The 18,918-nt window shown below is 47.9% G+C and overlaps 1 protein-coding gene across 2 annotated transcripts in view; it reads left to right on the top strand.

Annotated features, from left to right (window-relative positions):
* The window catches only part of VANGL1 (VANGL planar cell polarity protein 1), a 47,424-nt gene that overhangs the window by 7,548 nt on the left and 20,958 nt on the right, over nt 1–18,918 (top strand). For both annotated transcript variants that reach the window (XM_082673615.1, XM_082673616.1), the window contains exons 2-4: nt 1,618–1,824; nt 9,733–9,865; nt 13,835–14,442. In XM_082673615.1, the coding sequence (XP_082529741.1) occupies nt 1,754–1,824; nt 9,733–9,865; nt 13,835–14,442 (812 nt within the window). In that variant the 5' untranslated portion in view covers nt 1,618–1,753. The remainder of the gene's footprint in view (nt 1–1,617; nt 1,825–9,732; nt 9,866–13,834; nt 14,443–18,918) is intronic.

The raw sequence follows: 18,918 nt of genomic DNA, 5'->3' as shown, positions 1-18,918 counted from the left end.
CGGAGCCGGTGCTGGGAGTGGTCACAGTTGTAGCTTGTTTGTTTCTCGCATGAGCCCTTTTATTCACCTTTTACAGATGTGGGTTCAGAGAGATTTAATAATTTGACTGAGGTCGTATAGCTAACAGGTGAGTAAAGCCTGGGATTGGAAGCCAGCTCCTAATACTGTATCAGCTTATATCTCCAGGTCAACCCTGTGAAGTCCATGGCTAGTGGGTTTATCCCCATTTGACAGATGAGGAAATCGAGGCTCAAGAAGGCAGGTGACTTATCCCAGGTGGTACTTGACAGTGAGCAGCCCTGGCTAGACCCCGGGTCTCCCCACTGCTCACCTTGGGCTCATGCAGGAGAGCAGACATGAAATAATGAGTCAGGACATCAGGAAAAGGGAGGCTAGCTAGCCCTAGGTGACAGACCCTAGGGAATGAATGATAAGGGCAAACAACCTAGGTGGTACTGAGGCTCGGACTGTGTTGGCCAGTGGTGGTTTGTGGGTGATTCCCTCCAGGCTGGCAGGTCATTCATTGCTCAGGAGCCTTGGCCTTCTCCCAGTGGGGGTAGAGGTATGGCATCTGCGGCTTCTTTGTTTTTTCTTCACACTGATCTCCCTGGCTCTGTTTGCAGTGTCAGCTTCCAGGGGCGCTGGAAGGAGGAGCCCTGTGGGGTGGAGACCAGCTCCGGGGTGAGGGGTGCAGAACTCCTTTCTCTCGAAGTAAAGGTTTAGCATGTGGGGCTCAGGAATGTACTTGGAAACATTTCCAATTTATTTTTATTGCATAGCAATATTTAATGAAAATGTGGGAAAAGACCCAGGAACCTGCAGCTAATAAATCACCTGCTTTCATTTTCTGATGTTCTGTCATCCTTGTCCTTACGTAAGTGATTGTAACTGGAATGTAGATTTCAGCGTCTATCTGCAGTGCTGTATGTAGCCTGCTTTTTAAATTTATCACTATATCATACAAATTTCTGTTCTTCGTAATTATCATTTTAAACAGCTCTATGATATTTCTTTGGGTGAATGAATCATGTTTCCCTGACCTAGTCCTCTGTTTGGGGGGCATTGAGAGTGTTTCTTGCTTTTCACTATTTTAGACAGTGTGCTAATAGTAGTTTTTCGTTTAAAAAAGGAGATTAGTTCCCTGAGATAAATTCTCAGGAGTTTGGATTCCTGGATTAAAGAGATTGAGAACCTTTTTTTTTTTTTTCCCCAGTGGTTTCGGAAACTCTGAGCAAATCCCTGAAAAGCTGCTTCCCTGGGTATTGTTTTGTAACCAGCACACTGGCAGTGGGAGCTGGGCACGGTGTCTAGGACTGGGATGCCAGGAAGGCCGGCTGTGTCTGGGAGATGGCCAAGGGCCAGGTCTCTCCCACCTCCGGTTTCCCCGCTGCTGTGGGGCGGGGGTTGGGCTTTGCCCGGCACCCACCCGTCCCCCTCCCAGACACCTGGGCAAGCTGGCTGCTGCCTGAGTGGAGCACTTAGCACTCAGGAGCCTCACCCTTGCTCACTTGTTCCATCATAGAGACCCCAGAGAGGAGCTTGCTACTGTCACTTATCTTCTCGCCCCTCGGGTTTGGCTTTGAAGGTTGATATCCTTTTTTTTTCCTGTTTTCCCAGAATTCGTTCCTGCCGAAGAGTAAGTCCTTGATTCCCAGGCCCTTTGAGGTCTGAGGAGGAATCCAGTAGGTGAGATTCTCTACCTCTAAGGAGAAACAGTACCTGCTCCTTCAGCAAGAGCAAGCTCTCCGTTGCTATGGATACCGAATCCACGTATTCTGGATACTCTTACTATTCTAGTCATTCGAAAAAATCTCACAGACAAGGGTATGTAAGCTACTGCTTGTTCCACTTTTCCTTTGGGGGAAACTTGCAGGTTGCTCAGGCTGCCTGGGCTCACTTTCAAACAGTCCCCCCGCAGGGCAGTGGACGCCGGAGGTTCAGTCCAAGAGCATTTAACGGGCATTGGGAGGAACTACACCACCAATTTACATTTTATAGCCACCATTACAGTTGGTGACTTTTAAGTTCTCACAATTGATTTTAAATTAAAGTTTCTCCCTTCAGTGGAAATGTTTTTCATTTCTAAGTACTTTTCATAGATGACAGTTCTCTCAAAGCTTTACCAAGGATGCGAGTGAAAGTTCCAAAATAAAAAAAGTGTTAATTTGTTGCTTCTCACCCAAAGCTGCTGACTCATCCATTATGCATTTGCCTGAGGCGTATCCACTGAAGTGGCAGGATTGGCCTAGTGCCTTATTTATTTCTCTCTGACTAGTCTTCCCAGTGCGCAGGCCTGGGTTTTGAAAACTCCGACCTCGGTGATGGGGCCAAATTTCCTCTCCTCTGTGAGGAATGAACAGGTCTGCACTGGTATTCATAAGGCCTGCAGTATTACAGACCTGCAGAACGGTGAGGAGAGAAACGAGGAAATGAATGAATGAAGAGGTGGTACTGTACTGGTGAAGAGTGCAGTTGATGAAATTGCAATGCTGCCTCTTCCTTAGAGCCCTCCTTTGTAAAATGGGTATAGCAGGGCTGTTGAGAGGATTAAATGAGATTATGCTTGTGAAGCATTTAACACAGCACATAGTAGGTCACTAACCAGTGGCTGTATTAATGCTATCAATGGCCTTGGCATTTCAGCACCAGACTCAAAGGCCCACCTGTGGTCACAGCCCTGCCATGGCTGGGAATGGTGATTATAGTGGTGTTTCCCCGACTGAGCAGTTCCCCATACAAGCAGCTGAATGCAGAGCAGGATTTTGTTTTGTAAAACAGCAGTAAGATATGGATATCTAATTGATCTATTCGTTTGTTAGCATGTACGGATGTACACACGCAGAAAGGGGTCTGGAAGGATAGTGTCGGAGCTGCCCAGAGCGGTCATCCACCGGGAAGGGGTCCACACAGGATGGTGACTGATGGGAACTTTCATTTGTGCTTTATCTTTCTGCACTTGTTCAGTCTTTTACAAGTGTATATCTTGTGATTAAAAGTAGAAATGGAATGAGTGTAAAAGAAGGACTTTCAAAGATTATTTAATGACATGAGAAAATACATATGATGCCATGTTACTAAAAAACAAGATTCAAAACTTTGTACCTATAATGGTTATATATTCTTATGATACAATGAATGGTAACAGATTGACCATGCCTATCTGTAGGTGTGCAACTATTGGGATTATAGTTGTGTGTGTGTGTGTGTGTTTAACTTTCCTTATTTTCTAAATTTCATGTATTGCTCGTATAATCATAACAATCTGGGGGAAAGAGGTAAATGAGCTTGTGCTGGAGCCCGGGCAAGGCTTTCTAGTCAGCATGGGAAACAGCAAGGAGGGCTGCTGAGTGAGGCGTAAAGTGACATGCCAGAACCCAGATCCTGAGAAAGTCAGGAACCCTCTGGTGAGAAACATTTAATCACAAATTTCAATCAGTGGGTAAACATATCAGATTTGTTCTAAAATACTAGAAACAGCTGTGTAAAAATGTCCAATCTTTGAACTTAACTGGAAAAAGCAATTCCCTTGTCAGTGTGCCAAGCTTCCCCATCCTACAGTGTGATGAGTGGAGTGGGAATTTGGGGTTCTCTTGGTGCTTGGGGGTGAGTAGAGAGGGACGCCTTGCAGTGTTCAGAGGAGGAACCATCTCTGGCCTCCTTTATCTAGACTCGTGTCCCGACTGTCATTGCTCTGCACTGCTGTTTCCTCAGGCCCCTTGGGGCCCCGAGAAATTGATACTGCAGTGCTCTCGTGGTAACTTTAGGAGACTGTAACTTTCAATGAAAACAGCAGGCAGAACTCTGAGGGCCTTCTTGGACCCCTGCGGAAAGTACTTGGCAAATAATACAAGCTGAGACCTTTAATAATTTAACCAAGGGTGTTGCTGAATGCCTACTCAGAAGAGCTCGGGGTGAGAGATTCAAGATTTATAGGTGAACTTCCTGGCATCTTTAGAAAAGTTGGATTCCCTGACAGGCAGCCCTCTAGGGCATAGTGACTGTGGGGCAGAGGTTGTAATCCATAGAGAGTAGGTGCCGGGAGTCCTTTGTCGGGGTGGGTGCCCTGGACCCAGCAGAGGGTCTCTATCACCGGGAGTGTCCCTGTGAGGGCTGCTTTGCTCAGGGATTTGTTGGGAATTTGAGTGGCAGAGTAGGAAAGGAGAGGGAGCTTGTTTGCTCTTTAGGAATCTTGGTAGAACTGTCAGCGGGGAATAACGAAGGGCAGCAAACTTGATATTCCTGATGACACCGAGATCATCTTTGGAGGACTGGCTGGGTTCTAAGCAGATGACAAGTGACTCTTTTCTAACAAAGAGGTTAGTGGTCTGGTTTTGTGATACCTGCCATCTCCAGAGGGTATCCAGTTAACTTGCTGGGAAAACGGCACAGACTCCAGCCGACCTCGCCTAACCTTTGGGTTTTGGAGTACCAGTTCCCCGAGTTCAATACAGCGGCTGCCAGTACTGTTCATGACCAGTTTGAGAGTGCCTGTTAGGACCCTTGGTCATTATCCCCCATCCTCACAGCAGTCCCAGAACGGTGGGAGGTGGGACCCCCGTTCAACAGGTGATACAATTGAGACTCAGAGAGAGCACTATTTGCCTGAAGTTATGAGGTTGGTAGAGACCCTCAGGTTTAAGGCCCCGTTTAGTCCTCCTCTGGAAGCCGTGCTTTCCTCCCTGGGCTGTGCTGGGTGGAGAGCGGCAGAGTAACTGATAGGGAAGAAAGGGAGTGGAGGGTAAGCCATGTGACTAATGTACTATAAAATGCATTGTCCACAAGAGGCTGCCTGAGCGGTAGGGCGATCTGTGCTTTTGTTCCGAGGCCGCTTCCAAGTCAGTTTGTCCTGTGCCCAGCCCTCGCACCCGAGGCAGTGCCGAGAGGAAGCAGCCAGGCCCCGGCAGTCGCAGTTGGTGGAGAAAGGACAGGTGGTGGGTGGTGGTAGAGAAGGAAAGGGAAGAGTAACCGGTGGGGCTGGCTTTCCCCAAGTAGAAATAGACAAACGACAGAAAGAGGGCAAAATCATCTTCCCAGGAAATGCTGACTGTAAGTGGGAACGGTCTAGGAATCGACGGGGATTCTGGTCAGAGTGAGACGGGCTTTACAGCAGCACCCCCAGGGCTCAGCTCTGGAATCGCCTGAATACAAGCATTTACACACTCACACACGTGCGGGTACAGACACATGCCCAGGCCTCCAGCATGTTACTGCTTGCCCCCGACTCCTGACTTATCTTTACTCATACGGGCACATGATGCATGGAGACAGGCTCAGAGATAAAGATACGAGGATTCCTGTGGCTGGCACACCTGCCCAGCAAAGATGCCTAGGTGATCCAGACAACTCGGGTGGAGTTGGAGAAACACCAAGTGCGCGTGTGTTTGAAAAATCCTTTCAGTGGTTTGGTAGCCTACTCCCTGTCTCCTGTTTCTCTTAGACACCGTGGACTGGTGGTCTTCACCACTGGCGGGCCCTCTCCTGGAGGGTACTTAGCACGTCCTTGACATCACGGCAGTTGGAGCTCTGGGGATGAACGTTTGGGTACCGATGCAGTGAAGCGACAGCCATACTGGGCTCATAGCTCTGCATGCTGGAAAGCACTGGGAAGGCAGCCTTTTTTGTTGGACTTCTCTATGTAGTCCGGGCTCAGACAGTAATTTAGGACCAGTGATTTTTATAAAAGCTGTACAACAGGTCTTTCTCCCTTGACAAGGACCAGCACGACATGCAGCCCACGTTGAGTTGATAGGGTGAGCTTTCTGTCAGCCCCTTACTTGACAGTGAATGGAAAACTTTCCCCAATTGCTTATTGTTTCTCACAGTGAGTCCTTTTGAAGTGGTTGTCTTTGGCAGCCCAGAGTGTTGGGTGCACTGCTTTGTGTTCTCCAAGATCAGGGTCAAGTCATGACTTCTAGCAGTAGCTTCAAAGGCAGATCTGGGCCTGATGCACGCTGTCCTGAGTCCTGCTCCCAGCCTCATGCACTTAATGCTGTTTTAGTATAGAAGCCACACTGTACACTGCAACATTGTGTAGCTGAGCGCTGCACTCACAGCTCCCATTATCGAGCCCCCGCTGTATACAGGGCATTTTACAAACAGGGAAACTTCTGAGTAGTCGCTCCAACAACCTCCTCCCCCAGGAGCATTTGGGTGGGAGAGCCTTGGGCAGAGTTTCCTGGACCACCTGCCTTCTAATCACCTGGGGTGCTGATGAAAAGGGCGGATTCCTGGTGTCTCTCCTCTCCAGACTATTTCTCTGGGGATGGGGCCAGTAAATCTGTACTTCATCTGCACCCCAGGTGGCTTGTCTGCACATTCACGTGTGAGAAGCAGTGGTTTAGGGTTTTGGGCTTGGAGGATGAGAAACCTTCCTGGAGTTGTCAGGTCGTGGGCTCTTATCTGGTTTACCTCTGATGTTACCAGGGGAACTGTAGAGATCGCGTCTCCTTTGGGGACTGTCGGGCCCTTTAAGGGCCAGGCTGGGCCAGTTGGGGTCGGGTCGAGGAAGGGCTGGCCCCTGAGAGACTGTTTCCAGCCCTGGGTGGTTCCCTACCCGCTCCGGCCCTGGTAGTGTTCAGCCTGCAGGAACTGGCACTCGGTGGAAGAATTTTGATTTCCAGTGGAATTTGTGCTGTCACAGGATTTGACCCGTGGGACTAGTGAAGAGATTGATGGGTTAGGGGAGCACGTGACTTGGCAGATGGCAGGACAGTGATAGATGTGAGAGCAGTTGGGGAAAGTGGAAACACAGTAAGAGGAGCAGTGCCTCGGTCTGGCCTGGCCAAGGTGGGGGTCCTGGGGAACAGTGATTCCAGACTTAGTCTAAACAGCTAAGACTGATCAGACACATGGGAAAACTTTCCCCCATTGCTTATTGTTTCTCACAGTGAGTCCTTTTGAAGTGGTTGTCTTTGGCAGCCCAGAGTGTTGGGTGCACTGCTTTGTGTTCTCCAAGGTCAGGGTCAAGTCATGACTTCTAGCAGTAGCTTCAAAGGCAGATTCCATAGCTCTGGTAAGTTCATCAAGTTCGGGGTGTGGGAATGAGCATAAGGAATACTTATGCTACAAAATCTTCCAGTTGCTCTTCAAATCAGTGCCGCAGAGCGGGTCTGAATCGAGGCAGTCGGTTCACATCCTGCTCTGCCACTTGCTGTGACTTTGGGGAGTCACTTAACCTCTGTGAGCCTCCGTTTCCTCATTTATAAAATGCAGACAATAATACCACATAGGGTCATTGTTAGGATTGAACAAGATTAACATAAGAAAGCACTTGGTAAAGTGCTCTTTAAATCGGGGTGGGCAGTGGAGTGATTGGCAGTGAGACACACCCCTGGATAAACAAACAACATCTCTTTGCTGTTTCCTTAGTTGCCCAGTTAAAACAAAACACCAGAGTTGACCAGAACACATCTATTTCTGGACTCTAATTTAACAATAGATTGTAGTGATAAATTACGCTACAGGGATTAGAGATGGTATCACTGAAAGCGTCTCTGGGACAACTGAAGCCTCCCTGCCCTTTGAAGGAATTAACCAGGGCTTATCCTAGGGAGATATTGATAAAGCAGAAGTTTGACCACAGAAAGTCTGCATGTGGTTTTGTTAGCTAAGTAGTAGGTTAATAGGAGGGATGCTGTGCAGGGGGAGGGGGTTTGATTGTGTGTTAAAAGCTTCTTTTTCATCTGTCTCCGAGGAACACGTACTCTGCTTCACCAAGTCAAGCCACCATTCTTTGCCATGTGTGGATAGTAATAGCAGTAATAATAGCCACAGTGTATTATTTCACATCCCTGTGTCTATGTGGTGAGATCGTTATCCCCATTGCATAGATGATGAAACTGAGGTTTTTCAGAGGCTTGTCAACTGAAGTAAAACACAACATGAGAGCTGTGAGGTCACTTTTATTTGGGGCTTCCTGAAGACTAAAGCCTGGGAGACAGCCTCTCACATGGCTCTGAGGAACTGCTCTGAAGAGGTAGTGGGGGAGGTCAGCATATATACGACTTGACGAAAGGGGTACATGCAAGCAGGCACACATCTTGGTAGAAGGTTGCTGCTGGTCACGAGGAGCAGACGTCTCCTTTAATGATTTTAGTGCTTTTCTAGGTGTGAGAAGATGGGAGAAATTGGGTTCGTAACATTTTCTCCTGAAAATGTCTAACTGTCTGAAAGGCTGTTCTGCCAGTGTTCCCAGAGCACAGAGTGCCTCCTTCCTGATCTCTGCCCTGAACTCCTTTCAGGGTGTGTCGAAGGTCAGCAACAGCAGGGGCTAGCAACTTCATCCTTTTAGAGCCACTGGTGAGCGACATTCTTTAATTGGCAGGTTCAGTAACGTGTGCAGGCTCACACATCAGGTAGGGGCAGAACCCAAACGTGACCGTCTGTCTCTGTAGTGTGTGTGTGCGACGCTTCTGTCCTGCCTGGGAGACCTTGGGGAGGAGGGCGCGTGGGTGAAGGAAGGAGGACTGATGTCAGGGCGGCCTGCGGGACGGAGTTTGAGGGAACTTATTCTTGGCCACTGAGGGGCTCCTTTGGAGGGGCTCCTGGGTTGACTCTTCACAGTTGGGGGTAGGGGTGCCAGTCTCCATAGGTGGTTAATGGCCAGGTCATGACCCCTGGGCTTTGCACAGTGGTTGATTCCTAATTTCAGCATTGACCCACAGCAGGGTGCGCTCATTGTCACCCTGGAAGACCACCCAGGAAGTTCATCTGGGGTAAAATGGTGCAACAGCCTGCTTTCCTTAGGGGGCCTGAAAACGTACACACATGCACACACACACACACCCATGTGTGTACCTCTTGGGGTCATTTGCTCTCACTTTTGCCTGTTTCTGTGGGTGCTTTAAGTTCATCTAGAATCTATGGGAATGACTTAGTTTTGAATTTGTAGTAATGGGAAGTAACTGATTCTCTGTATTGGTTTAGGGTTTCCTTTCTTCTCTTCTTGTCCAAAGGTGTAGGGTGACAGTGTGTCCCAGATTTTTTTGGACAGACCAAAGCTTAAGTATTTTGCTGTGTTGTCCCAATAGAAAAAAGTCCTAGAAAATAAGTTTAGGCGAATTATGATCAACTCAAGTCAGTGATTTTACAATGAAATGTGCCTTAGCTACAGAAATTCTAAAGTTCACAGTATTAGGCTTTGAAAAAATATGATCACTGTTGATAGAGAAGAAATGACAGTCTTTTTTTGGGTCTTGGAGTGGCAGAAAGAAAATAGTAAGTAGGGAGTAAAGATCAGCTTACTCTTTGCCGGGGGGTGGGGTGTGTGTGTGTGTGTGTGTGTGTGTGTGTGTAGAAGTTTCTTAAATTCAAAATGAAATTTATAACATGTTTTTTTTAACAATATTTTTTTTAATTTAATTAATTTATTTTTGGCTGCGTTGGGTCTTCGTTGTTGCACACGGGCTTTCTCTACTTGCGGCGAGCAGGGGTACACTTTGTTGCAGTGCGCAGGCTTTTCATTGCGGTGGCTTCTCGTTGCAGAGCACAGGCTCTAGGTGCACGGGCTTCAGTAGTTGTGGCACGTAGTCTCAGTAGTTGTGGTGCACGGGCTTAGTTGCTCAGCGGTATGTGGGATCTTCCCGGACCAGGGCTTGAACCCGTGTCCCCTGTGTTGGTGGGTGGATTCTTAACCACTGCACCACCAAGGAAGTCCTATAACATGTTTTGATGAGGGTTAATTAACGTGGCATAAATGTGCTAGCGGATTTATCTTTTATTATTTTTTTTCAGGGAAAGAAATAGAGAGAGGCACAAATCACCCCGGAATAAAGATGGCAGAGGGTCAGAAAAATCTGTCACCATTCAAGCTCCCACCGGAGAGCCCTTGTTGGCAAATGATTCTACTCGGACGGAGGAAGCTCAGGTGAGGATCAAAGGCAGTCTGTAAGTACACTGGTACTTGATCAAGCCTCTTTTCTGTAAATGTTTTCCTAAGTCTTGTTGTAATAGGTTCTCTTGGGTTTTTATCTTTATTTTTCTAGCATGTTAATTAGTTTGTCTATATCCTGTGGTTTCTTGTTGGTCTAAGGACAGCCTGACCTACCATTGGCTAGCTTGAGGATTCTTCTGAAGTGTGATTGGTTCACCTCCTTTGAATGGTGTTGAAAGGAAGCCAGCAAGGCTGACGACAGAGCAGAGAAGGGAAAGTTGCAGGCTGCAGGCTCTGGGGACTCATTCCAAAGTAGAACAGTGTAAGAGAGAAGGAAACTCGCTCTCCAGAGACCCTAAGTCATGTAGGGAAGAAGAGCTGAGAGGTTAGGACAGCCCAGACGAAGCCTCACTAAACCTGGAGCTGTACACTTAGATGCCTGCTAGGGAAACATAGGTGAGTGAAATAGACCCTGGGTTACACAGAAGAGGCAAAAATATATCAGGCTAGCTTGGGAGTAAATAGCAATCTGTGTGGCATGTCAGTGTCAGGGCTGTGGCATGGAGTGATGGAATCTGGCACCTGGAGAATGCATTTCCTCTGTCAAGGAAGCAACAGGAATGCAGGAATTAAGTGTTCCTGGGTCTTGCAATATTTAAGAAAAGCTGGAAGTTAGGATTTTCTGTGAAATCACCCAATTTTAAAATATGGACTATTAATTTTTTTAAAATATCGTGTGTGTTCTTCTCTCTGGGTCCCAGCTGTCTCACAGTCTACTTGATTTGAATAACCATCTGAGCTATACTCAGAAACATGTTTGCACAGCCCCTTGAAGTATATGCATGTCTAGCCTTAGCCCCAAATAAACTGATGTGTGCCCACACAGCTGTAAAGATATAGATAAGCATGCATCTGTGTGTACCTATGGGTACAGACAGATGTGCATTTATAAGCAGATATATGGACTGAAGTTGGAATTCCTCAGAGCATGCAAGATGCTCGTAGAAGCCAAAGCTGCAGTTGTGGTTGAATGTGGGGTTTGTTCAGTGGTAAGTAAATGCCTTTAGTCCTTACTGTTGCACAGCCTGCCTTGGCTCTGGGGCAGTCATAGGGATGGAGAGCCAGAGGGCCAGAGGAATGGTTGGATGGATGGGGCCAGTCCTAAGACTGGGCCACCCTTAAGTGCTGCAGGGGTCAGTTTCCTCCTGGATGTGAATTCAGAGGTGCTGGTGGCCCACTGTGAAGGCATTTCGTCTGTCATCTTCTCTACATCTTGTAGCTCACTAGGAAGCTACGTTAGGAAGCTGTTGGTGTTTACACCAGGGAAAAGCATTGAAGTGGGCATCTGGAGGCTGTACTTCTCAGCGGCTGTGTGACTTGACTTTGGGCATTCACAACCTTTGTGGGCCTCAGTTTCTTCATTGAAAATCCAGGGGATTGAGATAGAAGATCTAAGATCCTTTCTCTTCTAAGAACCTCAGTCTTGGGAAGATTGTTGGACATCTTCATTTTTTAGGCACAGATGTGCACATATTCTTAAAATGGACAGGGGATTTAGTTAGCAACTCTTTGGCAGGAAAAAGGGTGAGTAGCTAAATCAGCTACATAACAAAATGACCATAATACTAGTGATCATTATTTCAACACTGCTCATCAACTGAATATCAGGCCCAATACAAAACATGGAATCTAATATTTGCCTTCACGAAGAGTGTTACAAGGTAACTTTACTGATCTGTAAACTCACCTTATGTTAAAGCAAGTTGTCCATCTTCGAATGTGTGGCTGTTTCTTCTTGTGCTTATGTTTTTTTCTTTTTCAAAATTGAAGTAAATTCGCACAGAGAAATGAACAGATCTTAAGTGTACAGTTTGAAAAGTTGTAATAGCTGAATAAACCCATATAACCCACACTCCTATCAAGATATATTTCTTTCACTCTAGAAAGTTCTCTTATGCTTTCCCAGTCAATCCCTGCCCCCAAACCCCTGCCCTCTAAGGCAAGCCCTGCTTTGATTTCTATCACTGTAGATTAGTTTTGCCTGTTTTAGAATTTAATATAATTGGAATCATATTCTTTTGTTTTGGACTTTTTTTCACTCAGCATAATAACTTTGAGATTCATCCATGTTTTGCTCTGTTTCAGCAATTCATTCTTTTCTATTTTTGCTGAGTAGTGTTCTAGTGTATGAATATACCACAATTTGTTATCCATTCTCCCGGTGGATAGACATTTGGGTTGCATCGTTTTTGGCATGAAAATAAAGATGTTAAGAACATTCTGGTTCAAATCTTTTTGTGGACATATGTTTTCATTTATTGGGGGTAAAAATCTGGGAGTAGAATTGCTGGGCCATACAGTTAAGTGTAAATCTACATTTATATGAAACTACCAGACCAGTTTTCAAGAGTGATTGTACCATTTTAAACTTCTACCAGCAGTGAGAGTAGCGGTTGCTTCTGGCTGTTATCTTAACCAGTAATTTCCCTCATAGTACTTGATACTTGTAACTTTCCGAGTTGAAGACCTATTGTTCGCAGGTCGAGACCCTCCCTGCCGCCACCACTATTTCTTGTCATAGCTTATACGTTTCATGAATCCTAATTTTTTTGATTGTTACTAGATTTGAGGTTATCGTTTGGCTGTGAGATCTCTATCTTGCTGATTCAGCTATTAACTTAGATTTTTCTAAATTGGTATCTTACGCATTAATTGCACCCAACTTACCACCGTGGCTGACTGTTTTTTCCGAGTTAAGTCACGTACACAAATTTCTGAGGCAAAAACCTCTTTGGACCCAATGTGGCTTTTCATTGTCTTCTCGGTCTGTTGTTGCTTTGGAACGACATCGTAGTTGCTAGAGAAGTAGAGAAATTGTTTAAAACACTGGCAACCGGATCATGTTAAATGAAGAGACAATCACTCCAAACTACCTCAGACTTTAAAAAGCAAGAGAAAGTGAGACAGTGAAAGTAAGAAAGTAAAAGGCACACATTTTAGTAATCTCAGTTTTTTGTTTTTTGGTGATTTTTTTTTTGCAGTACGCGGGCCTCTCACTGCTGTGGCCTCTCCCGTTGCGGAGCACAGGCTCCGGACGCGCAGGCTCAGCGGCCATGGCTCATGGGTCCAGCCGCTCCGCGGCATGTGGGATCTTCCCGGACCGGGGCACGAACCCGCGTCCCCGCATCGGCAGGCAGACTCTCAACCACTGCGCCACCAGGGAAGCCCAATCTCAGTATTTTTATGCTCTTGATGTTTAGTTTGCCATGAGGACATGTGTTTAGGGAGGAATGTTTGAGCTCTCCTGGCCAGAGATACTTGCATCTGCTTAGCTTGTTCAACGAGAAATGTTGTCAGATTGCTTGATACTTACGGAAAACATCATGGAGTTTTACAAAATGTGCGTACGAACTACGGGTGGCTTTTGATATGTATGTAGCCATGTAAGTTTCCCTCCTGTGCAAGATCTTCCCTCCTCAGAGCTCCTGGAGGGCGTAGTAATGCTCCCCACTCAGGGGTTGGGCTTTAAAGTAAGCCTTTATCGCCCAGCCATGAATCAAGAAGGAAGTGCAAAGGGTTCTCTCCTTAGGCGGTAGGTGCGCTCGCACACGTTAGTCTGACAGCAGGATTTGTCTATCCCCGAGCCTCTCAGGGACGCCAACACAGTGGATGATAATCACTGTTGTAGTCACGAATCACCCAAACACACAAACAGGTCAAATTATGTTTTCTCTGTTTGAAAAGGTAGATATATAATACATTTTGAAAAATTTCAATGAAAATTGTTAAAGTTAAAAAATTCCTCTATTTGAAGGGCTAAGCCTCCATTTCCCAGGAAGCCCGCTCATGTGGGTTGGTTGAAGGAGGTGGGCCCTCCCTGTCCCCCGTGCCCCCGCGGGCTTTGTGGCTTTTACACGTGACCTGCCATGTGGCTCTTCATCCTCACTGTTCTCTCCCTGTCAGGATGACAACTGGGGGGAGACCACCACGGCCATCACAGGCACGTCGGAGCACAGCATCTCGCAGGAGGACATCGCCCGCATCAGCAAGGACATGGAGGACAGCGTGGGGCTGGACTGCAGGCGCTACCTGGGCCTCACCGTCGTCACGGTGCTCGGACTCCTGGTCTTCCTCACCCCCATCGCCTTCATCCTGCTGCCGCCCATCCTGTGGCGGGAGGAGCTGGAGCCTTGTGGCACCATCTGCGAGGGACTCTTCATCTCCATGGCGTTCAAGCTGCTGATTCTGCTCATCGGGACCTGGGCGCTGTTCTTCCGCAAGCAGAGAGCCGACGTGCCGCGGATCCTCGTGTTCCGTGCGCTCTTGCTGGTCCTCATCTTCCTCTTCGTGGTCTCCTATTGGCTTTTTTACGGGGTCCGCATTTTGGACTCTCGGGACCGAAATTACCAGGGCATCGTGCAATACGCCGTCTCCCTCGTGGACGCCCTCCTCTTCATCCACTACCTGGCCGTTGTCCTGCTGGAGCTCAGACAGCTGCAGCCCATGTTCACGCTGCAGGTGGTCCGCTCCACTGATGGCGAGTCCCGCTTCTACAGCTTTGGACACCTGAGGTGAGGGGGATCGTCTCGGTGCAGAAGGACCCCAGATGTCTTGCTAGAAGACAGCTAGTCTTCAACAAGTGAGGGGTGACGGCAGGTGCCAAGAGCCAGGACCGGGCTCTGAGTCTTTTTTTCAGGTTTTGGGAGGGGTGTGTGTGGCTGTGTGTGGCTGTGTGTGTGTGTGTGTGTGTGTGTGTCTGTGTGTATGGCAGGGTGGAGGTGGGGTTGTTCGTGTGCATTGACTTTCCTGATGTTTACATGGGGTGGCACAGGTACTGGCTCTCTTCCAGCTTGGAGTTGTGTTGGGCCTATTTCCAAAGTTGTTGGCAGCTCTTAAAAATGATGGAGAAAGGAAGCCTTAGTGACGGCTGCTGACCTTGCCCCGGAAATTGGCCTATGAACGATAGAGTCATCAGCGGTTCCATTTTGTTCATAATGGTACATCTGGTTTACCCCATTGTCCCAGTGGAATTATTAATCATTCCTTTTCTCCCCACTCTCAGAAGTGTCCTGGTTTGGGCAATAACTTACATGGTCACCTTAGTGATCCTCCAGGAAAGACTCAAAGTACAGATTTGGAAGAGTTGAGTGTTTTAAAAATGTATGCGCGTGAGAAGAAGTTAGAAATACATTAAGATGTCATATTTTAAATCTGTGCATAAAATCAGTTATTTTGTGGTTAACTAAAAGAGTGATCATCATTATTTATTTTATTTTGTTTTTATTTACCCCGAGGTAAGCACTTTGTATAGATTGTCTTCACAGAACTCTTTGGTGTGGGTACTATTAATCCCTATATTACAGATGAAGAGATGGGGGTTTAGGGAATTTAAGTAATTTATACAAAAGAACATGACTAGCTTTGTTCAGGATCCACTAGATGCCATGAAGCCAGACCTAAGTTAATGCCCCCATTATGGCATCTCTCACTTGGTGTCATTGGCCTATTTTTCTGTGTTTTCTTCCACAAACTGTGGGCTCCCTGAGGACAGGTGCTGTGTCTTACTCTTCTTTGCATCTTCAGTGCCTGGCCTAGAGCATAGCACATGGTGGGCACTCAGATGGTTACCGGATGAGAGAATGACCTGGGATGTGTGACATTGTCCTCTCCTAGGGCTCTCCTCCCTCCTCTGCATCAACATGTATGTCGACGCGTGTAACCTGCTTGGCGTATGGTAAGCACTTTGTTGGTTGTAGCTATTACTGCTGTGATACTGCAAAGCAGCCAGGATGGCAAGGGCACCTTAGTGGGCTTTGTCATATTTTTGGCTGGGGCCCGGGGAGGTGGCCCAACCCCGGTTTGGAGTCAGTGATACTGCCAAACCATCTCGGTGTTGGCACGAATCTTCTTTCGTTCCTCTGGCTCAGATGTACTGCCTGAGGACTGGGTGGTTTAGCATTCAAGGCCTGTGCCACTTTGACCGATCCTTGGAGGGAATCAGCATCTGATTCACAGGCTCTACGCAGTGAAATCAGATGTATTGAGTCCTTTGCAGAGATGCCAGAGGGGCTGTGAAGGCAGGTAAGTCTCTGCTGCTTATTCATCTCAGGCAGCTTTCTTTCCCCATATTTTACATTGGAGAATGACCAGCAGACTTGTATTAAACGTCTGCTGCGTACAGAGCCCGGACCTGGGGGCTCCAGAGACACAGCGTGGCTGCCTCCAAAGCTGTATCCCAGAACTCCTTGCGGGGGGACCATTGCCACACTGTGCAGTGCACAGTTGCAGACACAGGCCTTGGAATGGGCGACGGGAACACAGGAGGACGGGGTGGACTTCAGGCAGTGACAGAGATAAAGCCCGGCCACACATCTATCTCAGGACTGGACAGGTTTTGCTAAAGGTCAGGAGGGTGGAGAGAAATCCAGCTCTGGTCACGGAGAGATGAGTGACATTTGGGACTCAGTAAATGTAAGTAGTTAATACACTGGCCCGTAGCGAGGCCTGCCGTGGTTTTGTGTTTTGGCTCAGCTCTAGTTGTGTGAATCCCACCTGCAGAGGTGGAAAAGGGAAGGGAGTCTTCCCACTTTAGGTAGTCCAGGCAGTGGGGCTGACTCCCTCCGTGGGCTCCCGTGTCCCTCCTCCCTCTAGGACTGCTTGCTCCGCGTGCTGGATCAGGGTGGAGGTGGGGAGGGGACACACAAAACAGCCCCAGGGCAGTGTGCCACGGTATGTTCAGAAAATTGTGGGTCATCCCGGTTCCTCACCATATGGCTGCACCAGCCAGGGGTAGACCTGGGCAGGAGACGCAGGGCCCACAGTGCCGTGTGGCCCAGGGTTTGCCGCGGACCCCTCGGGGTTGTCCTCACCGTGACCAAACAGCTGCGTAGTCCTTAACTTGCTGTCCCTGAAGCCACTCACCCTAGCTCCCCAGGGAGACGGAAGGCGGCCCGGGGGTGGCCCCATCTCTTCCTTCCAGCCCCTCTGCAGGACCATTTGTTTTCCTCCTCTCCTGCCTTCATAAGGCCCCTCTTGCCCCTCACATGGAGACCCTGGTTGTGGGATGGAAAGATGGCCAGGAAAGGAGAGGTGTCTTTACTCCCAGAGCCCTCGGGCAGGGCCAGCCACCCATGCGACAGCCAGGCTGCGAGATCTGGGACGGGCTCGGGATCCACCTCTCCCTGCTGGCCCCCGTAGGCCTGTCGCCCGCCGAGCCTTGGGCTAATTCTGGTCTAAATCCATCGGTGGCTGGAAGAGTCGCTGGATCGGAAATAGAACTTCTAAGTCCTTTTGTAAAATTGGAATAGACACAAAGCAGGTCCCGGGGATCAGAAGAGCAGGTCATCCCCAGACCCTCCCAGAATCAGGCCAGTCTACTCTCCCGTTATGTAAGGCCCTCCCCGGAGCAGCAGCCTACTGGGCTGAGATGCAGAGCGATGGCGAGTTCTTTTGTTGTTTTGTTTTCAAAGGTGATTTTATAAAGTCAACTGAGCTATTTTTGAGAATAGTCAGAAAAATATCTATTCTTTAGTGTCTTAAAATACGTTTTTCCTTAGCTCTCATAAAAGGTACTTGCAGGGACCTTGCTTGTTGGCAGGAATGGGAGTTTGGGCTTATTTGAAAACTTTCAGAAATGTAAGAGGTTCCAGTTGTACAAAGTGAGACCCCAAAGTAGATTAAGATACATCCTAACCTTTGCCCAGTGCCGTAGGGATTACCAGGGCTCTTAGGGATGTCTCCCTTTCCCCTCCTCGCTGCTGTCAGGGGTGGGGGCAGGTGCTGTAGTGGTGTCGCCCCTTTACCATTGAGGGCCCCGAGCCATAGGTTCAGGGACCTGCTTGAGACCGCAAGGAACCAGCGCCTTCCTGTGCATCACACTCCGTCCCTGTGTTCTCCGCAGCATCCTGGGGTCTCGGCACATTGGGTTCGTAATTCTCCACACATACGTCATGTGTCACTTTTCTTGGCCAAGTTCTCGCAATGAGTTGCTAACTTTTCCAGGATTTCACCAAGCACTAGGTTTTGATCTGATTGTATCTGGGGAGAAACCCAGAAGAAAAAAGAGACTTAAAATGACATTTAATGATCCTCATTAATAATTTCTCAGTTTTGAAATCTTTAAAGGTAAATCCTGTAAATATTGGAGCATAGCAGCCAGTGTAATTGACTGACTGAATCCAAGATGCAGAACAAAGCAACAACAATGGAAACCTTACCAGTTAACACTGACATAGACCTTAACACGTGCCAGGCACCTTCTAAGCTCTTAGTATGTAGCTCATTGAATCATCACAGCAATCCTGTGAGGTAGGCACTGTTACCTTCATTTTCAGGTGAGGAAACTGAGGCTTGGAGGAGTTATGTAGGTTGTCTATGGCCACACAGTTTGTAATTGTGGGAGCCAGGATCTGAGCCCAGGCTGGTTCCAGAATGATCTTAACCGTTTCACCATGGTGCCCCTGAACAGATGTGTTCATGTTCATGTCACTGCTTTAAGAACGCATGAGTGGACTTGTAAGCAATTTTTGAGCGCTTACCATGAACCAGGCTGGGTGCTAGATATTTTTGTACACTTTATTCTATCTCATTTAAATCATAGCTTCAGGGCTGGAAAGGAGTGTGTGAAGAGGATTTTCAGAGATGGCTGGCTCCCACTCTACGGTCGTTCCTTAGCTCCATTGGCTCTTTTATTCAGTCGCTCAGCAAACAAAGCCTCTGCCTTATAACCACAGTAGTAAGTAGGTTTGAGCCTTTGCCTGGTCAAACTTTTTTTTCTTAATTTATTTTTGGCTGCGTTGGGTCTTCATTGCTGCACGCAGGCTTTCTCTAGTTGCGGCGAGCGGGGGCTAGTCTTTGTTGCGGTGCAGGGGCTTCCTGTTGCGGTGGCTTCTCTTGTGGAGCACGGACTCTAGGCACACAGGCTTCAGTAGTTGTGGCGCGCGGGCTTAGTAGTTGTGGCGCGCAGGCTCTAGAGCACAGGCTCAGTAGTTGTGGCGCATGGGCTGAGTTGCTCTGTGGCATGTGGGATCTTCCCATACCAGGGCTTG

This window comes from Grampus griseus, assembly GCF_964374135.1.
Source record: "Grampus griseus genome assembly, chromosome: 1".
NCBI classification, from domain to species: Eukaryota; Metazoa; Chordata; class Mammalia; order Artiodactyla; family Delphinidae; genus Grampus; species Grampus griseus.
The sequence above is the reverse complement of the archived record's forward strand: the minus strand, read 5'-3'. Positions and strand labels throughout refer to the sequence as shown.